The following is a 19,296-nucleotide window of genomic DNA, read 5'->3' as shown; positions in this document are numbered from 1 at the left end:
TACAATTAAGAAAAAAAGCTTATGGTAAACCTGCTCACCAAAACCCATGGGATAAAGGGAATCACCTGCGTTTTAATGTTGTTTTATGATTTTAGTTTAATCAAATAGTGTTTTTTTTGCAGGAGGTGATTCTGACTCTATAGGATTGTTGAATGGCTCAGAATATATTGAGCTGTGGCAAAACAAAACACTATGAAATCAAGTTTTGGTCAAGCACTGATGACAAATTTAGACCAATGTGACACTGATAGAGAATATTCAAAGTAATCAAGTGCTTAAAATAATTTTAACTTTAAAAAAAAGTTTCCTTTCCATGATTCACTGAATCTACAATTATGTAATGAGTTTAGGAATTAAGATTTGAAATAGCTGGGAGGATAAAGGGAAGGGTAATTTCTGACAGCTCAGTTACTAAATAGAAATTATACTCTGGAACTTCATTTTTAAAACGGGTGAAAATGAGATATGGGACAGACTCAAATCGAACCGCAGCTCAGCGTCTGTTCCCAGCTTACTTCTGTAAAGGACTATTCTGGGCATTCATCCAACACACGTAAATATAGTGGGTGGGAATTACAGCATCAACCCAGAATGGACTACGAGGGCTGGGTAAGAGTTAAGTGACTTTTTCCGGGGCTAATTTAACATGCTCAGAGGCTCAGCCTGAGTCATGCGCACTGAAACATGAGTGCTGTCACACCCTTTCCCTGCAGAGGACGCGGGCAAGTTTCCTGTCTGCAGAGCACACAGGAGAACACACTTGTCCAGAGGGAACCAGGTTTCCATTTGGTGCCAACACATGAACTGAGGTGAAACCGTACTTCCTAATTTTATACATTTGAGAAACAGGACTCAGATCATCAAGATGAAAGCTGTCATCTTCGCAGCAGTTGGAACACTGCTCCTGTCGTGCACTTCTTTTCAAAGCGGTAAGCTCTTGTCTCACGGGGCAGAATGGGGGTGCTGGTGTGTGTCACAGGAGTCACCTGAACATTTCACACAGGCTGCACCCTAACAGGCAGAGTCTGATTCTAGTTATTAAAAGGTGGACTCCTGGAAGTGAACAGATATAGTTTGTCCATTCTGTTCAAATCTTGTCAGAGACGGAGTGTTCTCTGCTGATATTTAAACATTTGTGGCAGAGTCAAGACTTCAGGGCTCTACAATTAGGCCACGAATCCATTTTCTTTATAAGGTTTTGATTTTCTGAAAATTTCCTCTGATTTGGCCAAGATAACATTTTTTCAAGAGATTAAAAAAAAAATCCTCTGTTTATACCTCCTGGTGAGGCACACATGGGGGAAACAAGAGTACTTCCCAAAAGACAGAGGAGTCTGCTTTCAATAATAGTGATGCTAATGAATTAATAATTCCCCAAAGAACTATGTGTTTCCTGTCACTCAATAAAATGTTAGCCTGGGGGTAGGGGGTGGTATAGCTCAAGTGGTAGAACACATGCCTAGCATGCACAAGGTCCTGGGTTCAATGCCCAGTACCTCCTCTTAAAAAAAGAAAGTTAGCCTGTAACTTTGTGCTTGCTCCAAAATTAACCAATTTGGGACAGGGGTGTCCACAAACCTGGGGTTCTACTCCAGCCAACTTTGTTAGGAGCTGGAGAGAAGGGACGAGAGAACAATGGATGGGGTGAGGGGATCAAAATTAAACAAAAAACAACCTCTACACAGGAACGCTGTTTACACTGCTAGTTGGAATTGTGGAGGTGACACTAAGAGTAGTGTAACTCGTGTGGGATTTACCGGTAGTATAAAAGAGTGCTCTTTCTGGGAGCGGATGAACCAAAATGAAGCAGAAAAGCAAAAGAAAAGAGGGTTGCGGAGGCAGTTCCTTTAAGGTGCTGGTGGGGTCTGGGGAAGTGAAAAAGGTGGGGACGGGTTTAAAGGTGGCAAAGTGAAAGGTGGTGAATTTGCTCTCTTTGAGAGGGTTTGGGGAGAAATGTGAACAAGAACCCATTATCTAGGGGCTGAAGGCTGTACCCTCTGGATTAGTCCCTCTCCAAGGCCTTTTCCCAGGCTGGAAAACATTTCAGAAACATCATGTAAAATGGAACTCTGTATAAAAAAATTCAAATAAATAAGTTATATATATATATATATATAAAATTTAACAATGAGTACTATTGGAGGAAAACCAGCCTCTAAGGAATAAAAGACTTATTCAAGCTGACTCACATCCAGAATTCTCATGAAAATGGAATCAAGCCTTGTTCACAGTCACTATGTAGCATGTTTGGAGGCATGATGTCTTGCTCAACCACTTGGATTTTCGGAAAACTGACAAACATCTGGTTTCAACAGCTCTCTTACCAGATCTTGAAGGGAAATAGCATGTTCTTCAGTCGCTGTTTTCCAGCTTTGTGCCTGTCTGTAAAGGCACTTCTCTGGGTGATGTCAGATGCAAGAATTTTCCAAAATGCAAAAGTGAACAGAAGGATTTGTGTGGCTGAACTCAAATGTCACACAACACGCCTTCCAAGTTCACACTGAAACACAGGCACAGGGGAGTATCACTTCCCAGACTTTTCTTTCCTTTTCTTTAATCTTTCCTCCCTTAAACGACACTGCAACACCTCCTCATCCTGGCTTGTTCAGGGAACACTCTCCCTCTGTGTTACACCCCGAATTCAGCTTTGCAACATCAAGGTTATGAGGGAGGCTTCGATTTCACCTGGGGGCGAACTGGGAGAGATTAAAGCAGGAAGAGAAACTGGCTTTGAATAGAAGAACCCTGCTACTAAACATTAACCTCAAGTATTCACTTGAATACTTGAGGAACTCAGAGGTCACACAGAAAGCCGTAACTGGCAGACGGCAGCATTTTAAATCCTTAACTACTGGGTTTGTATTCAACGCAAAAGCCTATCTCAAGGTAACATTAGAAATTTGAGAGAATCTGCTTTCTCTCCACATCAAGGATTAATTTATGGAAAATTACGTAAAGATCAACAGGTTTGAGTATTAAGGTTTATCTTGTTTTTGAAACTGATCTTTCAAGAATTAGGATTATTAGTGTCAACATGCCACGTGATGCCAAATACTTATGGCGTGTAGTTGTGTTTCTATCCTTTTTAAAAGATTTCCAACTTATTAGATCACTTTATTGGTTTCTTCTTCTGATTTTTCTTCCTTTGTCCCCTTTCCCCTTAAAATCTGGCATTTCCCCTCAAGCCTGCGTATGAGTTCTTTGTCTCACATCTCTCCAAGGCCATTCAACTACTCCCACTAAATTAAACTCCGGTCTCTCCACAGACTAAAAAATCCCTACCTCTCATTTGGGTTCCTGACATGCTGGTCTCCTTATTTAAGTCTTCTAACCCATCATGGGACATTTTACATACTAGTAGCTCACCAGCAACTCGAGCTCAGGAGCACTCAAAACTGAGACCTTTAGCTTCTCCCTATGTGGCCCCCCCAACCCCCTGCCCCGTCCTCCTCTCCCCCAAGTCATCTAGAGCACAGCCCTCCAAGTCACTTTGGCTTCCTGTTTCTCCCGCACCGTCTCCATAGCCAGTTGGATGCCAAGTCCCTTTGAGTCTCCATTACAGAGTCTCATGTGTTCCTCTTCACCTCTCCACAGCCACTGCTCTAGCAACTTGAGTTTAAATGATACGGTAGCTTCCAAATCAGGTCCCCTTGCCTCTTAATTTCTTATCTGTTTAGTCTCTTCTCTATACCATCACCCAAGTCATCTCAAACACAAGTCAAATCATAGTTATATTAGTTTCCTATTGCTGCTGTAACAAATTTCCACAAATGTAGTGGCTTGAAACACAGATTTATTATATTTCTGGAAATAACAAATCCTAAAGTCAAGGGGTCACCAGGGTGGCGCTCATCCTGGAGGTTCCACGGGATAACCTGTTTCCTGGCTTTCATCAGCCTCAAGAGGCATGGGCATTCCTTGGCTCATGGTTCCTCTTTCACCTTCAACGCCAGCACCATAGCATTTCCCACTATCTCCAACTTTGATCCTCTTGCCTCCTCTTGTGAGGAGTCTTAAGATTACATTTGGCCCACCGGCCAACCCAGGATATTCATTCTATCTCAAGACTCTGAAGCACATTTGCAAGGTTTCGCCATATAAAGTAACGTATTTTCTGGTTCCAGACATTTAATGGATGGACTCTTTGGGGAGCCATCATGCGGTCTACCCCAACAGCCATCCCTCTATTCACAATTTTGTCTGTGTGTAACCCAGCATCATGAATAGGCACATGATTTCTCAGTACAGTTTAGGAGGCCTTCAGAGATTTGGCTGTAACTTACTCTTTCAAATTCATCTCTCAGATGCACCTTATTTGCACAAGACAATGTATTTCTGTGCATCTTCCCCATTAGTCTCAGAGTTGAAGACAGGGATGGTGTTTATTTAAAACTGTATCACTGGCATTTAGGTGTGCAATAAACATTTGCTAAATTAACATATCTGACATTGCCAGATGTCATGTCGGCCTACACAATGCCTTTGCCCATTTGTCACCTACCAGAATCTTTTTCTTCTATTAAATTCTCTCTCCTTATAAACCTTGCTCATCTTTGTTCATGCCCATCTCTTCCTCGACATTCTGCTCAAACATCTAATCTATTAACTATCGTCTGGATGCCTATACAGTTTATAATCAATGCGTTAGCCTCTAAGGGTCTGATGTGCTATTTTTGTTTCCTCTGGCAGTGCTATAAACTCCTTACATGCAAGGAGTTGTCATCTAGTCTGTGCTCCTGTGTGGGTGAGTATGGTGCTGGCACATAAGGTAGACCTTAAGGGCATTCCTGTTGATTACCTGATCTGTAACCATTTTTTTAAATAAAAATGACCCTCAACTCTACAAACACTGAAACTTTGTAGCATAAAACATTTAGTTTTATTGTCTCCTGAACCACAGATATGGTTCAGCAACAAATCATATGTTAATACTTCCTTTCAATTACAGGGATAGAATATGAAGCAGACAACTCGGCAGAGCCAACCTTACCTATTAAGACTTTCCGTGGAGCTCCTCCAAATTCTTTTGAAGAGTTCCCCCTTTCTGCCATAGAAGGCTGGACAGGAACCACCACAAGCATAAAAATTAAGTGCCCTGAAGAAAGTGTTTCAAATCTTCACGTGAATAATGCTACCATGGAGTACCTGAGCAGCTCCTTAAGTACCAGACTGATACCCGCCATCTACATCCTGGTGTTTGCAGTAGGTGTGCCGGCCAACGTGGTGACCCTGTGGATGCTCTTCTTCAGGACCAGAACCATCCATATGACCATCTTCTACACCAACCTGGCTGTGGCAGACTTTCTCTTTTGTGTTACACTGCCCTTTAAAATAGCTTATCATCTCAATGGGAACAACTGGGTATTTGGAGAGGTCCTGTGCCGGACGACCACAGTCATCTTCTACGGCAACATGTACTGCTCCATTCTGCTCCTCGCCTGCATCAGTATCAGCCGCTACCTAGCCATTGTCCACCCTTTCACTTACCGGGGTCTGCCCAAGCGCACCTATGCCTTGCTAACGTGTGGGCTGGTGTGGGCAACGGTTTCCCTATATATGCTGCCACTTTTCTTTCTGAAGCAGGAGTACTACCTTGTGCAGCAGGACATCACCACCTGCCATGATGTCCACAACACATGCGAGTCCTCATCGTCTTTCCAACTCTACTACTTCATCTCCTTGGCATTCTTTGGATTCTTAATTCCATTTTTGGTCATTGTCTACTGCTATACAGCCATCATTCGGACTCTTAATGCATATGACCGTAGATGGTTGTGGAATGTTAGGGTGAGTCTCCTCATTCTTGCAATTTTTACCATTTGCTTTGCTCCGAGCAACATTATACTTATCATTCACCATGCAAACTACTACTACAACAACACCGACGGCTTATACTTCATCTATCTCATAGTTTTGTGCCTCGGTAGCTTCAATAGTTGCCTAGATCCATTCCTTTACTTTCTCATGTCGAAAATCACAGATCACTCCACTGCGTACCTTATGATGGTGAAATCATCTTAGGGAGCATGGAAAAGGTATTTGTGAAAACATACATTCTTGGGCTAATATATGCATAGCGCAAGGAGCTCTACTCTCTAACTCCATTTTTGAGCTCCTAAGAAGTAGTCCCTCCAAATAAAACATGACACAAGCACTAACTTGCAAAAAAAAACCAAAACCCCAAAACAAAAACCCACTATCAGTATTTTAAGAATGTCAATGCAAGAGAAAACATACCACTGCTTTCTTTACGGCAACACACACATTTGCCTGAGTGGTCCTTCAGGCTCTCTAAATCTCCATCTTTCCTACTTCTAAGCGGTTTCTACTCTAGATGATGTGGAGGAGGAGGAGGAGGATGGAATAAGGGGGAAGGGCGCAGCATGGGGAGAAGCTAAGATCTCAGCTTTTGGTATCTGGTCTCATTTTTAATTCTTCTGCCTCCTTCACTCTCATGCTGGTGGCTGCCTCATCAGCTGATTCTATGTGTGTAATGTCTCTCCCTAGGGTCCGTTATCCTGGTCCCATCTTTGCCTCCTAACCATTCTCATCATTGCCAGTCTATCCTCCATTTACGGGGCCACTGCCAGATTAACCTTCCTCAAACATCAGACTGAACACATCACTCAAAATCTCCAGTTCAGAAACCTCCACTGAATCTCCACTGCTGTGGACAAGTGATAAATGTCTAGCTCGGCATTCAGGGCTGAAGTTCTAACTTGATTTCCCAATAAACCTTGCATGTGACTCAGGCACCAGCCGAGCTGCTTGCTTTGCTGTGATCTTGATTTCACCTCTCTCTGCCCCTGCCTCTAACTGGAAAGCTTTTTCTAACATGTTTGCTTTAATTCTTTCCATCTCTTGAAGTCCTCAAAGGACCATCCTTCTCTGACTCTCAGTCTAGAAGTTCATTTTTCTCATCTCAACCTTCAAAGCATTTTGTGGTATTTTTATTATGGCATTTATAGATAGGTCATTTATAAACAAATATTAATTCCATAAACACTTATTAAGCATCAGGGGTAGTAGAGGGGCTTGTCCTCTCCCTCCCCTATGCTCCTTTCTGCTACACTTCATGTAGCAATGCTAGGCCCAAGTCTTCTCAGGGTCTCTGGAGCCCAGCTCCATGCTGTGCTCATCATGTGGTGGAATGAATGAAAGACTAAAATCCCAAAGCATCTAAACAGCATGGAAGCCAATTAAGTTCATACTGAGAAGGCATATTCTTTATGACATGAGATGACATCATTTTTGGTTGGTCACGTTAGAAAAAAAAAAGAAGAAGAAGGCTAAGAATATGCTCAGGAGGTCATTTAGAAATTTAAGATAATGGCTCCATTATTTTGGTTCCTTATACATAGTTTTTAATGGAGAAATAATACTCTGTTATAAACACCCAGTATATTCCTATAGGTAAATGACTATATTTCCCTTAGTTTGGAGATTAAACAGGAGGTGGGATATTAGTGGTTAAGGGCATGCAGGATTCCTGAGATGAATTTTCAAGTCTGCAGGAATGTGCATTGACCATATACTTTGTAGTGACCACCAAAACAATAAAAAGCATATTAAATGCACATTTTTGAGTTTGTAGAGTTTCCTATTTCTTTGGACTTAGGTTAAAAAAATGTACATGATGACCACTTACTCTGTGTGTGTGTGTGTGTGTGCGTGTGGTTATGTGAAGGGTAAAAATCAGGTAAACACTAAAGTCAGCAAGAACAAATCTAAAGCAAGTTTCAAGCTGACAAAATGTTCAACAGGAGAAATTGGTTTCTGCAAAGTCATCAATTATAATATAGTTTTACCTACAGAAAAATTCAGCAATATTCATTTGTTAAAAGCACACTTAATTTTTATGCAGTAAATATGCATATAGCAAAATCTAACTTTCGTGGGGGGTATAATTCATACATTCTCAAGCAAGGCCTTCCATTTAAAAATAGCTCACAATTCACTGCCTCCAATGAACAGACCTAGGAGGTGTGTTCTCTGGTAAGTATATGTCAATATGCCCACTACTCAGTCCTTCCCCAAAAGAGACAGAAGGAATTTGGTGCCTAGACAAGGTTACGCGTGAAACACTATTAACCAAGGACCAAGAATTCTCACCAACTTACATCACTGTTCTCAGTCTTTGATCAAACTGAGCATCCATTCTATTAAGATGTTATCCACTGTGACTTTCAATGGCTGTACACTTTGGCACATGCTTTACCTCGTCTTGAAAACACCAGTAATGTAATTTTCCTCTATTTTTCCGAGGCTAGACCTCTGGTAAGCAAGGCACAGAAATAGCCCCATAAAAAAACAATGGAAAAATTCCAGATATTAAAGCAACAGAGGTTAAAAAACAGAAACCCCACCAAATAATAAAATCAGATTTTTTCCCCCCTAGGGAAAGAGAATGGGCTGGGGAAAGAGAATGGGCTGAGAAAAGAAAGTTTCAAAATTAATGGGAAGAGAAAGAAACATGTGTTTAAAAGTAGCAGTGTAACCAAATCAGATTCACTGCTTGGAATAGTAGCAGTTTTAGTCTCTTAATTACTGCCAATGTAGTTCAAGCCCCTAATTTATAGGTCAGAAGTAGTTTAATGCCTGAGCTCTAATCCAGATCCCTTGGCTCTTATTAAATGCTCTAATTACACTATTAAAGCAGTGCTTTCACACTTAGGATGGATGCCCCACAGAGAGCTGGCAGAGCACAGACACCCAGGGGAGATTCCAAGTGCCCTGGACAGGTGCTGTGGAATTCCATCTTATCTAGAGCCCTTGGCCTGGGGTGCTCAGGAGGGGACCGTCCCTGCCTGCCTATGAAAGGTTTGTGAAGTCCAGCTCACCTCAAGGACAAACCCCCATGTGGCTGTGGGTAGAGAGAAATCCAGATCTATGTCTGTCTTTCCCCATAGGTCAGTCTTTCCGCAAAAGACCCAGAAGGAATTTGGTGCCTACACAAGGCTATACTTGAAATATCATTAACCAAGGACCAAGAATTCTCACCAACTCACATCACTGCCCTCAGTCTCCATGTGATGTCTATGTCCTGTACCCAGCAGATCCCAGTTTGTGGACAGAACAGACCGTCTGTCTACGTGGCAGCCAGCGGTGCCCAACAATAACACCAGCTACATTAATTAAGCACTTATTTTGGGTGAGCTGCTTCATTTTAATGCATTTCACTTACACACACACATACATCTTCATAATTAACTGTACAATTATATGTTAATTGATACAATATTTAAAAAATTACTACATAACCATTTAAGCCTATCCTAAATCCTAGAAGGTAGGCACTATTAGTCTCAGTTTGCACATGTGAAAATCAAAGCATAGAGAATTTTGGTGACTTGACAAAAATCTCTAGCTAATTTGTGCCAAAGCCAAGACCAGAATGGTGCCTGTCTGTCTCCCAAGCTAGTAACTTCAGCTTCCAGCGCTGTGCCACGTGCTACGGCCTCAGCTGCAGCAGTGGGAACAGAGGGGGCAGCTCAGGCGTCCTAGCTGACAGGGTCCTCTCTCCTCCCCATGGGGCGCGGGGACACGAGGCCTGGCCGGAGTCTCACGCTCCCTCCCACTCACTGGCCTGGCACCGAACCTGAGCCTCAGGTCCCTTCACGCCAGCTGAGAGGGCACCCACCCCCACAGTGGCTGCGGGGCTCAAATGAGCATGACTTAGGTGAGGGTATCCATGAAGCACAGAGATAATGCTGCTGCCACCCCTGGCGGAGGGCAAGGAGCACAGAAGGTCCCACCTTGGGGGATATTTCCTTCAGCTCTGATGAGGCCATTTCGTAATGTGGAATGAACAGGATTTATATGGTTTTGTTTTTTCACTGTTATTGAATTTTAATTAATTAATTAATTGGTTGTAGGTAATTAGGTTGTTCATTTTTAAAATTTTTTGGGGGGGGAGAATTAGGTTTGTTTGTTTTAATGGAGGTACTGGGGACTGAACCCAGGATCTCACGCATGCTAAGCGCATGCTCTACCACTGAGCCATGCCCTCCACCCCGAATTTTTATTGGGGAGAATTTTCTTTTTCCTTAGGTAATACATCACAGGCAATGGTTCAAAATTAAAAAGATTCAAAAACACATCTTCTTCTTCCCTAGCCACTCAATTCTCCTCTCCAGAGGCAACCACTTCTCTGTATTCCTAGAGGCTGGATGGTGTCAAAATATTTCTAATGACGCGAGGTGAAGTCAGTTCCTGTGAAGGGAACACCTGTATTAGGGCAGTAGGTCTTGTTTCAGAAACTAGAGAAGTTACTGGGGGAACTGGCCTTTTGTGAGTTGTTTACATTGTTCTTTGAAAATCTAAGAACACTGAGTAATATATGCACTCCATAAAAAATAAAAAATCCAAGCAGTATGAAAACAGAGTGAAAAGGAAGTCCCATCGACACCAGCCTTCTAGTTCATCTTCCAGAAATATTTTATGCACAAAAACCATATATACATGGACCCATTTCTACACATGTGGAAGCCTGCTTTTTATATTTAACAATATCCACTTATTCTTTCTGATGGCCACACAGTATTTCACTGTATGGATGTACTGCAATTTATGTAACCAGTCCCCTCTTGATGGACACTCAGGCTCTTTTTGGTTTTTCACTATTATAAATAATGCGGCAATAAACATGTTTTTCCAGCTGCCTTAATGCTCCACAATACAGGTCTCTGAATCAGACCAGGGCATAGTCCAGAACTAATTACTTTATGGATAGCTTTGGATAATTTACTTCGTTTCATTATCTGTAAGATAATGATAATGATGCTTCACTTATAGAGCTGTTACAAATTATTATGTGGACTGTATGAGATAATATATATATATAAAGTACCTAATATCATGTTATATCATGTTGCAAATAGCAGGTGCTCAGTAAATGATTGCTCTAACCAAAGATGTTCTTCCTATTCCAGATGAGGCAGTTCCTGGGTTCTAAAGACCTATACAAACGAGACACCCACTTCTCTCTGATGGGGTTTGCACCGGGGAAACGGCAACTACAAGTGGCTAGGTCCCAGGTGGCATCAGTGACAGGTGAGAAAAGCCTCTCCACTCAGCCCAGTAGTCTTGCAAAGTGGCCACTATCTGTAGCATGTCTCATAACAGCAGTACAAACTGTGCATCCACATAAAACCCTCTGCTCTTCCATGGGACCTGGCCAGGTCAGCTTCCTCCCATGCCTAGAGAAAACCAAGCTGGTACCCACCTCGCTCTGCCATTAGCTGCCTGCATCATCCTGCCTCCCACCCACACCTAACCAACTCTCTCTTACCTTTCAGGAACAGCTCCTGTTCCTTCTCCACACCTCTTAGGATTCCAGTCCCCAGAAATTCCAACCATCTCTGACACTTTGAGCATTTCTTGTTACGACACTGCCACATATTTACCTCTATTGCTATTTAACTATTCTCTACGAGAATCCCTCATAGAGCCTCAGTAATTTCTAAGCATCTTGAAGATAAAGATAGAGCATTCAAACGGTATCACATGTTCCTTGTATCTCCCTTTCCCCTACCGTATGCTACATACCGCACTATGACTACAGTATGTGCTCAGTAAATATCCAGTGACTTGGACTGCGACAAGAGCTCACCCACAGCTGAGTTTTTAGTCAAAGAGTGGAAGCAGTCATCATCTCTGAAGCTGGTTTGCCCTTCACGTTTGACACCAGGAAAGTACCAGCCCTATTAACTTCCAATCTGATCCAATCAAATAGCATGTCTGCTATTTGCAGACACGATATTAGGTACTTTATGTACATGTATATTATCTCATACAGTCCGCATAATAATTTGTATCAGCTCTATCAATTAAGTATCATTATCGTCATCTTACAGATAATGATAACGAAATGAAGTCTAAGTAAATTATCCAGACAGACATAGACAAGCAGCTCATGAGCTTTAGGAAAAATGGGGTAAAAAACCTTCTCTTACCCCCTCTCCCTGACTGGGTCTGTAAATTTAGAAGAAACACACCTACTAAGACTTACCATGACCTTCTGAGTTTTAGCATGGTACAAAACATCCTGGTAGTGCTGGGCAGAGTCTGGGTCCACATCTTTAATCTTGGCAGTGGGTAACAGCAGACTGTCTAAGGTTTTCAAAGGATTTCCTTCATCAATGGTTTCATTGATGTACCCTACAGCTACAATTCCTAGAAAATGAAGAAAAAATTTCCTTTCAAGTCGCAGTACATTGTAAGTTTTCTAAAATCACCTACAGCAAAGATTGAGTTAGAAGGGGGCGGGGAACCACACACACAAACTGTGAGAACTAACCAACAAGAGTGGCTAAGGTGTACACAGCAGGTCAACGAACAGAACTCAGCTGTGTCTCTACACACTTGCAATGAGCAATCTGAAAATGAAATTAAGGGAGAATTTCATTTATAACATATTCCAATGACAAATACAATTACAAAAAGAATGAACACTTGGGAATAAATTTAACAAAACAAACACAAGACATACACTCAAAATTACAAAACACCACTGGAAAAAAAACCTTAAATAAAAAACCATCTCACATTCATGGATAAAGGCTTAATATCGTCAAGATGGAAATAACCCTCAAACTGATCTGCACATACAGTGTAACCCTATCAAAATCCCAGCTGGCCTTTTTTTTTTTCAAAAACACGAATTGACCAGCTGATTCTAAAAGTCATGTGGAGATGCAAGGGAGCAAGAAATAACCAATACAATGTTGGAAGAAAAATATAGTTGGAGGCCTCTTTCCATTTTCAAAACTTACTGCAAAGCTAAAGTTAATACCACTTGATACTGACATAAAGACAGACATACAGATTAATGAAAATAGAATTTAGGGTTCAGAAATAAACCCTTACATTTATGGTCAATTGATTTTTGACCAAGGGTGCCAAGACAATGCAAGAGGTATAAGTAATAATCTTCATAACAAATGGCACAGACAACTGAATGTCCACATGCACAAGAATGAAGGTGAACTCCCTACATCATATCATACACAAAAATTAACTCAAAATGGATCACAGACCTAGACATAAAAGTTTCAGTTATAAGTTTTTAACCTCTTAGAGGAAAATAAGAGTAAATCTTTGTGGTCTTGTGTTAAGGCCATACTTTTCAGCTATGAACACCAAAAATATAAACAAAACAAAAAGTGAATACATGAGATGATGTAAAAATTAAAACTTTCAGAGGTACAAAACTATTATGTATAAAATAAACTATATATACAACACAGGGAAGATAGCCAATATTTTAAGGTAACTATAAATGGAGTATAACCTTTAAATATTGTACATCTGTAACTGATATAATACTACACACCACCTATTTAAAGAAATTACAGCTTTCATGCTTCTAAGGACACCATCAAAGAAAGTGAAGACAATGTACAAAATGGGAGAAAAAACCTGCAAGTCCTGTATCTGATAAAAAACTGTATACCTGATATACGAGCATACCAGACATACAAGGAATTAACACAACTTAATAAAAAAGAAAACCAATTTAAAATGAGTAAAGGACTTGATCAGATATTTCTTTAAAAAGGATATACAAACTGTTAATAAGCACATGAAAAGATGCTCAATATCATTAGTTAATAGGAAAATGCAAATCCAAATCACAGTGAATACCACTTCATACCCACTAGGAGGGCTATAGCAAGAAAGACAAACAATAACAAGCCTTGTAAAGATGTGGTAAAACTGGAACTTTCATACAACGCTGGAGGGAATGGAAAATGGTACTCACCTTGGTAAACAGGTGGTTCCTTAAAATATTAAACACAGAACTGCCATATGATCCAGCAATTCCATTCCTAGGTATATACTCAAGGGAACTGGAACCATATGGTCACACAAAAGCTTATACATGAATGTTTACAGAAGTAGTATTTATAATAGCTAAAAAGCAGAAACAACCCAACACCCATCAACTGATGAATGGATAAACAAAATGTCTATCTACAGAATGGAATGTTACTTGACCTAGAAATGAATGTGAAATACACTGACACGTGATTCAGCAGAGATGAACCCTGAAAACATTATGCTAAATAAAAGAAGCTAGACACAAAAGGCCACGTATTACATGATTCTATTTATATGAAATATCCAGAATAGGAAAATCAATAGAAACTAAGTATATTAAAGTTTGCTAGGGGATGGGAGGAGGGGGGAAAAGAGAGTGACTGCTAATGGGTATGAAGTTTCTTTTTGGAGTGATGAAAACGTTCTGAATTTAGATAGAAGTGATGGTTGTACAACTTTTTAAACACATAAAAAATGAAAACACAATAAAAGGGTAAATATTATGGTATATGAATTATATCTCAATAAAGCTGTTATAAAAAGGGGAGATAACTTGACATACACGTAGCAACAGAGATGCTCCTTTCTAGTGTAACCTTCACTAGACAATAATGCCAAGGTATTGGATGATGGGACTATAGAATATCAGAGCTGGAAAAATGTACTACAGAGATGTACAAAAAGAAAACTGAAGTGCAAAGAGAATTGGATATACAGTCTATTATTTGGATTATTCTACTTCACCACTCCGTAAAGAATGCCAAAACAGAGACAGTTCAAAATCAAACAATTCCCTACAGTGTTAAGTGTTAGCACAGTGAATCTCCAGGACAAGATAGTTCAATGCTATACAATGGAATGTTCTGTGATGATGAAAATGCTCTGCACCTCGGCTGTCCAATATGGTAGCCATTAGCCACGTGTAGTGAATGAGCATTTACATGTGGCTAGTATGAAGGAAAAACTTAATTTTAAATTTTATTTAATTTTACTTAGTTAAAATGGTCACATGTGGCTGGGAAGTGTAGGCAGGTTCCATAGAAATTAACAAAGTCCTACACGTTTGGGGATATTTTTTAAGGTTCAAGTATGGCTAATTAACATCATGAATCGTTTCTCTAATGCCAGCTGGTAAAATAACATCTGGAGCCCTAATTCATGGCTGTACTAAATGATGAATAAGTACAGCCACCAGTTAACTTTCTACCATCTCTACTACACCACAGGGTCTTAGGACAGAAACTATATGGTCTAGAAATGAAAAGCACAGAAGCCAAGCTATGGAATTGGAAGTTTTTGAAACTCTAGCAAAAGGGATCTGTGTGGAGGCCACTTCTCAATACCACTTTCTTCTTCTTCTTTCTTCTTTCTTCTTTCTTCTTCTTCTTCTTCTCCTTCTTCTCCTTCTCCTTCTCCTCCTTCTTCTTCTTCTTCTTTTTTTTTTTTTTTTTACCATTTTTTAATTGAGTTATAGTCATTTCACAATGTTGTGTCAAATTCCAGTGTAGAGCACAATTTTTCAGTTATACATGAACATACATATATTCATTGCCACATTTTTTTCCACTGTGAGCTACCACAAGATCTTGTATATATTTCCCTGTGCTATATAGTATAATCTTGTTTATCTGTTCTGCATACGCCTGTCAGTATCTACAGATTTTGAAATCCCAGTCTGTCCCTTCCCACCCCCTGCCCTCTTGGCAACCACAAGTTTATATTCTACATCTATGAGTCTGTTTCTGTTTTGTATTTATGTTCTTTTTTTTTTAAGATTCCACATACGAGTGATCTCACATGGTGTTTTTCTTTCTCTTTCTGGCTTACTTCACTTAGAATGACATTCTCCAGGGACATCCATATTGCTTCAAATGGCATTATGCTGTCTTTTTTTATGGCTGAATAATACCACCTTATTCTTAAAAATAAACTATCAACCAGTCATAAAATACTATAGTGCATTTATGTATGAGCGCATGATACTTGAATATATGTACCCAAATGTACACATAAACACATAGTCACACACTAACAGGGGGCTTCTGCTTCCCAGGTTAGTGTGATGGACAAGAATTAGTAAGGAAACTAAACATTAACAAGCACAAAGCTTACAAAATAAACATTCTTAAAGCCAAACATTATCTCATTTTGTCAGTTATTTTTCATCAAAAACCATCATAAGCCACTTACAAATGTGATATGCCATGAAATAGAATACATACTTAATAAAAATTTTAATAATTTTTAAGAAGCATCTTTATCTTGACATTCAAATTAAGGTAAAATATTTAGCTAAATATCTTCTGAATAAATGACCCCATAAAGACCATTGCTAAGAATGAAAAGATTTATCTGTAGGAAGAAAGGGACCATCTAACATGCCTCAAAATTATTCCAGATTATAACACTCCAATACATATGAAGAAAAAGCAAAAATATTTCTCTAACATGCAAGTTACGTCATCTCAAAACACTGGAAGATCAGGAAAGTCTAAGGACTATCTACGTACACGGTACTATCATTTTACCCTGCAATATTTATAAACTGGAGAACACAGAACACTTATGTCATTCTCAGGACACTCCTTTGGGTAGACTGTTCTAAGTACTTTTAAACATCCCATCCAAAAATGATCTTTACCGAACTACATCTGAGAAAGAGAACGTGTTCCTAACAGTCGATCACCTGGGAATGAGTGCATGCCAGCTGACTTGACTGAAATCATCTGCTTAAGTTTTCGGGGCGTTTCTAAGAACACAAGCTGCTGATGTCATAGTAAATGACCTCACAGGAGCTGAAAAGCCTTCCCAGAAGCCCTCTGGGCACATCTGCATCACTTTCTCTGTTCACAAGTAAAGAGAAAATCCCATGTGAGCAAAGACTGCTGAGCCTCAGTCCATGGCCCACTTCTTTAAATCACCACGTGATACTAGAATATTCTAGTCCAATGAGAGAGTGGACATTCCCTTTCTGAGACAGCTGATAAGGTAATCAACAAAGAATGGTACCTACTAAATTTCGAAAGCAATAATTAGAAGGAAGAAAACCTCCTTGTTTAAGCTACGTGGTTAAAATAATACTCCTCTATGGCTCAACTGGGAGAAGTGAACTCTCCATTAAGAAATCAACAAAGCATCCAAGTCTGAGGAAATGCATTTAGCAGCTCCTCCATTCAATTCACCCTCCATATCTACCATTTCCTATTAGCTGCATGCCTCACCCGCACCACAATTCAGGCACAGGAATATACCTTGGAGTGTGTGGCAGGGATGGGGTGGGGAGAGTAATGCACTTTCAAGATGTCCATGAAAAATTCTCAGTTCCTTCAGATGATTTAATTTCTATATTGCACAATTCATGCCTGCTTGCAATGCTATACATTTTTATTTAGATTTTAAAGCAATTAACTAAATATATGGTATCAAAGTCAATACTTCAAGAAATGTAAACAAAAATACTCTATTTTCACAAAACAACAATCCAAAAGACAGAGAAATTAAATCTTTTGTATTAAGGCCCCCCTATTCTGGAAAGGATATATTAGTCTCTAAAATAATTACTCTGGTGATGACACATGCTCTTCATGCCAAGATGCTTAAAAGAAATATGATAATGTCCCATGTGTTGTATGTCCCATGGAGAATAACTTACTAGTACAGTCACCTAGATAAATGTCATGCAAATCCAGAATTTTTTGCTTAAAAATATCCACCTACAAAAGACCACTTTCCTTTTAAGTTATACTTATGTTACTGTTTCTCTTTTCCTGGTGAAAGCAAAGGCACTATATCACAATCTGGGACAAGATGGCACCTCCCCCACCCCCTCTCTTTTAATCAATGTCAAGAATGAGAGTAAAACTACACTTGTTCAGCACTGAGAACTCACACCTTCACCTGTATAAGCAGGACATACAGAAACCACCAAAGCAAACCTGGTCTGTGGGTATTGCCAGAAAGAATTGGGAAAAAGTTAGAAAACAAAGATGGAACGTGATCCTGTGTTTTGCCTACCCAAAGAGAGGCGTCCTACCCTTGCGTGGTACCCAAACCGCTGCTGCAGAAGACTGGGAGTGTGGAGCTGGGGGTCAAGGAGCAAAGCAGAAGGGTAGGAGGCTGGGGGACTGAGTTTTGTAACGGGACACACACACCAGTGCTGTCCGCCATTTCCCCTTCCTCCTCGTCACTAATGATGCTGAACATCTGCTTAAGTTAGTGCTTCCCTCTTAACTAACATCTGGCAAGCCACCAGCTCCCAATGTGTCAGGAAAGAGCTAAGTGGCTGGTGTGGAAGCCACCTGACTGCAGGGATTTCAAAATGATTCACTGAAAGGAAAGGCAGAGAGGCAGCAGAAAGTCATGAGATCACAAAAGAGGACATTCAGATCTGCACACAACTTGAAAAGGACAAAGTGAAAAAAGCGTTCAGGAATCAGTCTAACAGTGGCATCTCTGGTACACCACGTCAAGGCAGCACACCTGGACCCTGTTTTCTATTAGCAGCTGAGAATGAGATGTTCAACAAAAAAATCAAACCCAGCGTTGATGTTGGGAACAGTGCTCATAGGATAAATAGTCAAGAAAGAGAAGGAAACTATTCAAATACAATTAACTAACAAAGTCAACAAATACCTTTTATCTCAAGAGTGATTCTAGTATAACAAAATATGATACAATATTAGAAGATCAGAGTTAAGACCTTACCAAGACAAAGTACAGCAAAACACCATAAACTTTTTTTACATTTATAAAGAATAAGCGTAGAGCTTAAGCAGTTTATGAATCTTTTTTTTAATACAATTTTTAAAAGTTGCTTTCCAGTTACAACAGTATTAAAAATACTGGCTATATTCCTCACGTTGTACAATACATCCTTGAGCCTACTTTACACCCAGTAGGTTGTACCTCCCACTCCTCCACCCCTATATTATCCCTCCCTCCTCCCCAGTGGTAACCACAAGTTTGTTCTCTCTGTGAGTCTGCTTCTTTCATATTATATTCACTAGGTTGTTGTATTTTTTAGATTCCACATACAAGTGATATCATACAGTATTTGTCTGTCTCTGTCTGACTTATTTCACTTAGCATAATGCCCTCCAAGTCCATCCATGCTACTGCAAATGCAAAATTTCATTCTTTTTTATGGCTGAGTAGTATTCCATTGTACTTATATACCACATCTTTATCCATTCATCTGTTGATGGACACTTAGGTTGTAAGACCATACCAAAACAAACTAGAACAAACCATCGTAAACTTTTAAGGAAGGATCTGCCTATTCTACTGCAAACTTGGAGCTAGTGAGTTAGAAAGCTAAGTCAAAGCTGGACAGTAGAATGAAGGTCATTAGGACACTAGTAACCCTACTCCAGTGTCAAATTGCTCAGAGAAAGCCAAAGAAGATAGCGGTGGTTTGGTTTGCTTTCATGATGAAAAAGGCAGCTTGAAGCTTGAATTTGGTAATTTACATTACAG

At 40.0% G+C, this 19,296-nt stretch overlaps 2 protein-coding genes across 4 annotated transcripts in view; one reads left to right on the top strand and one right to left on the bottom strand.

Moving 5' to 3' along the window:
• Nucleotides 1-19,296, bottom strand: part of IQGAP2 (IQ motif containing GTPase activating protein 2) — a 264,022-nt gene that overhangs the window by 67,489 nt on the left and 177,237 nt on the right. Inside the window, exon 13 of the mRNA XM_006186715.3 lies at nt 12,011-12,174. Coding sequence (XP_006186777.2) covers nt 12,011-12,174 — 164 coding nt within the window. The remainder of the gene's footprint in view (nt 1-12,010; nt 12,175-19,296) is intronic.
• Nucleotides 678-19,296, top strand: part of F2RL2 (coagulation factor II thrombin receptor like 2) — a 34,654-nt gene continuing 16,035 nt past the window's right edge. Inside the window, exons 1-4 of one of the 3 annotated variants that reach the window (XM_032474531.1) lie at nt 680-929; nt 4,949-5,787; nt 10,932-11,052; nt 11,298-11,670. In XM_032474531.1, the coding sequence (XP_032330422.1) occupies nt 866-929; nt 4,949-5,787; nt 10,932-11,052; nt 11,298-11,458 (1,185 nt within the window). In that variant the 5' untranslated portion in view covers nt 680-865 and the 3' untranslated portion in view covers nt 11,459-11,670. Of the gene's footprint in view, nt 930-4,948; nt 5,788-10,931; nt 11,053-11,297; nt 11,671-19,296 lie in introns of those variants that run through there. The other 2 variants (XM_032474523.1, XM_006186714.3) reach the window with 2 other exon arrangements.

This window comes from Camelus ferus, chromosome 3 (genome assembly GCF_009834535.1).
Source record: "Camelus ferus isolate YT-003-E chromosome 3, BCGSAC_Cfer_1.0, whole genome shotgun sequence".
NCBI lineage: Eukaryota > Metazoa > Chordata > Mammalia > Artiodactyla > Camelidae > Camelus > Camelus ferus.
Note: the sequence above shows the minus strand (reverse complement) of the source record. Positions and strands in the feature narration are given on the sequence as shown.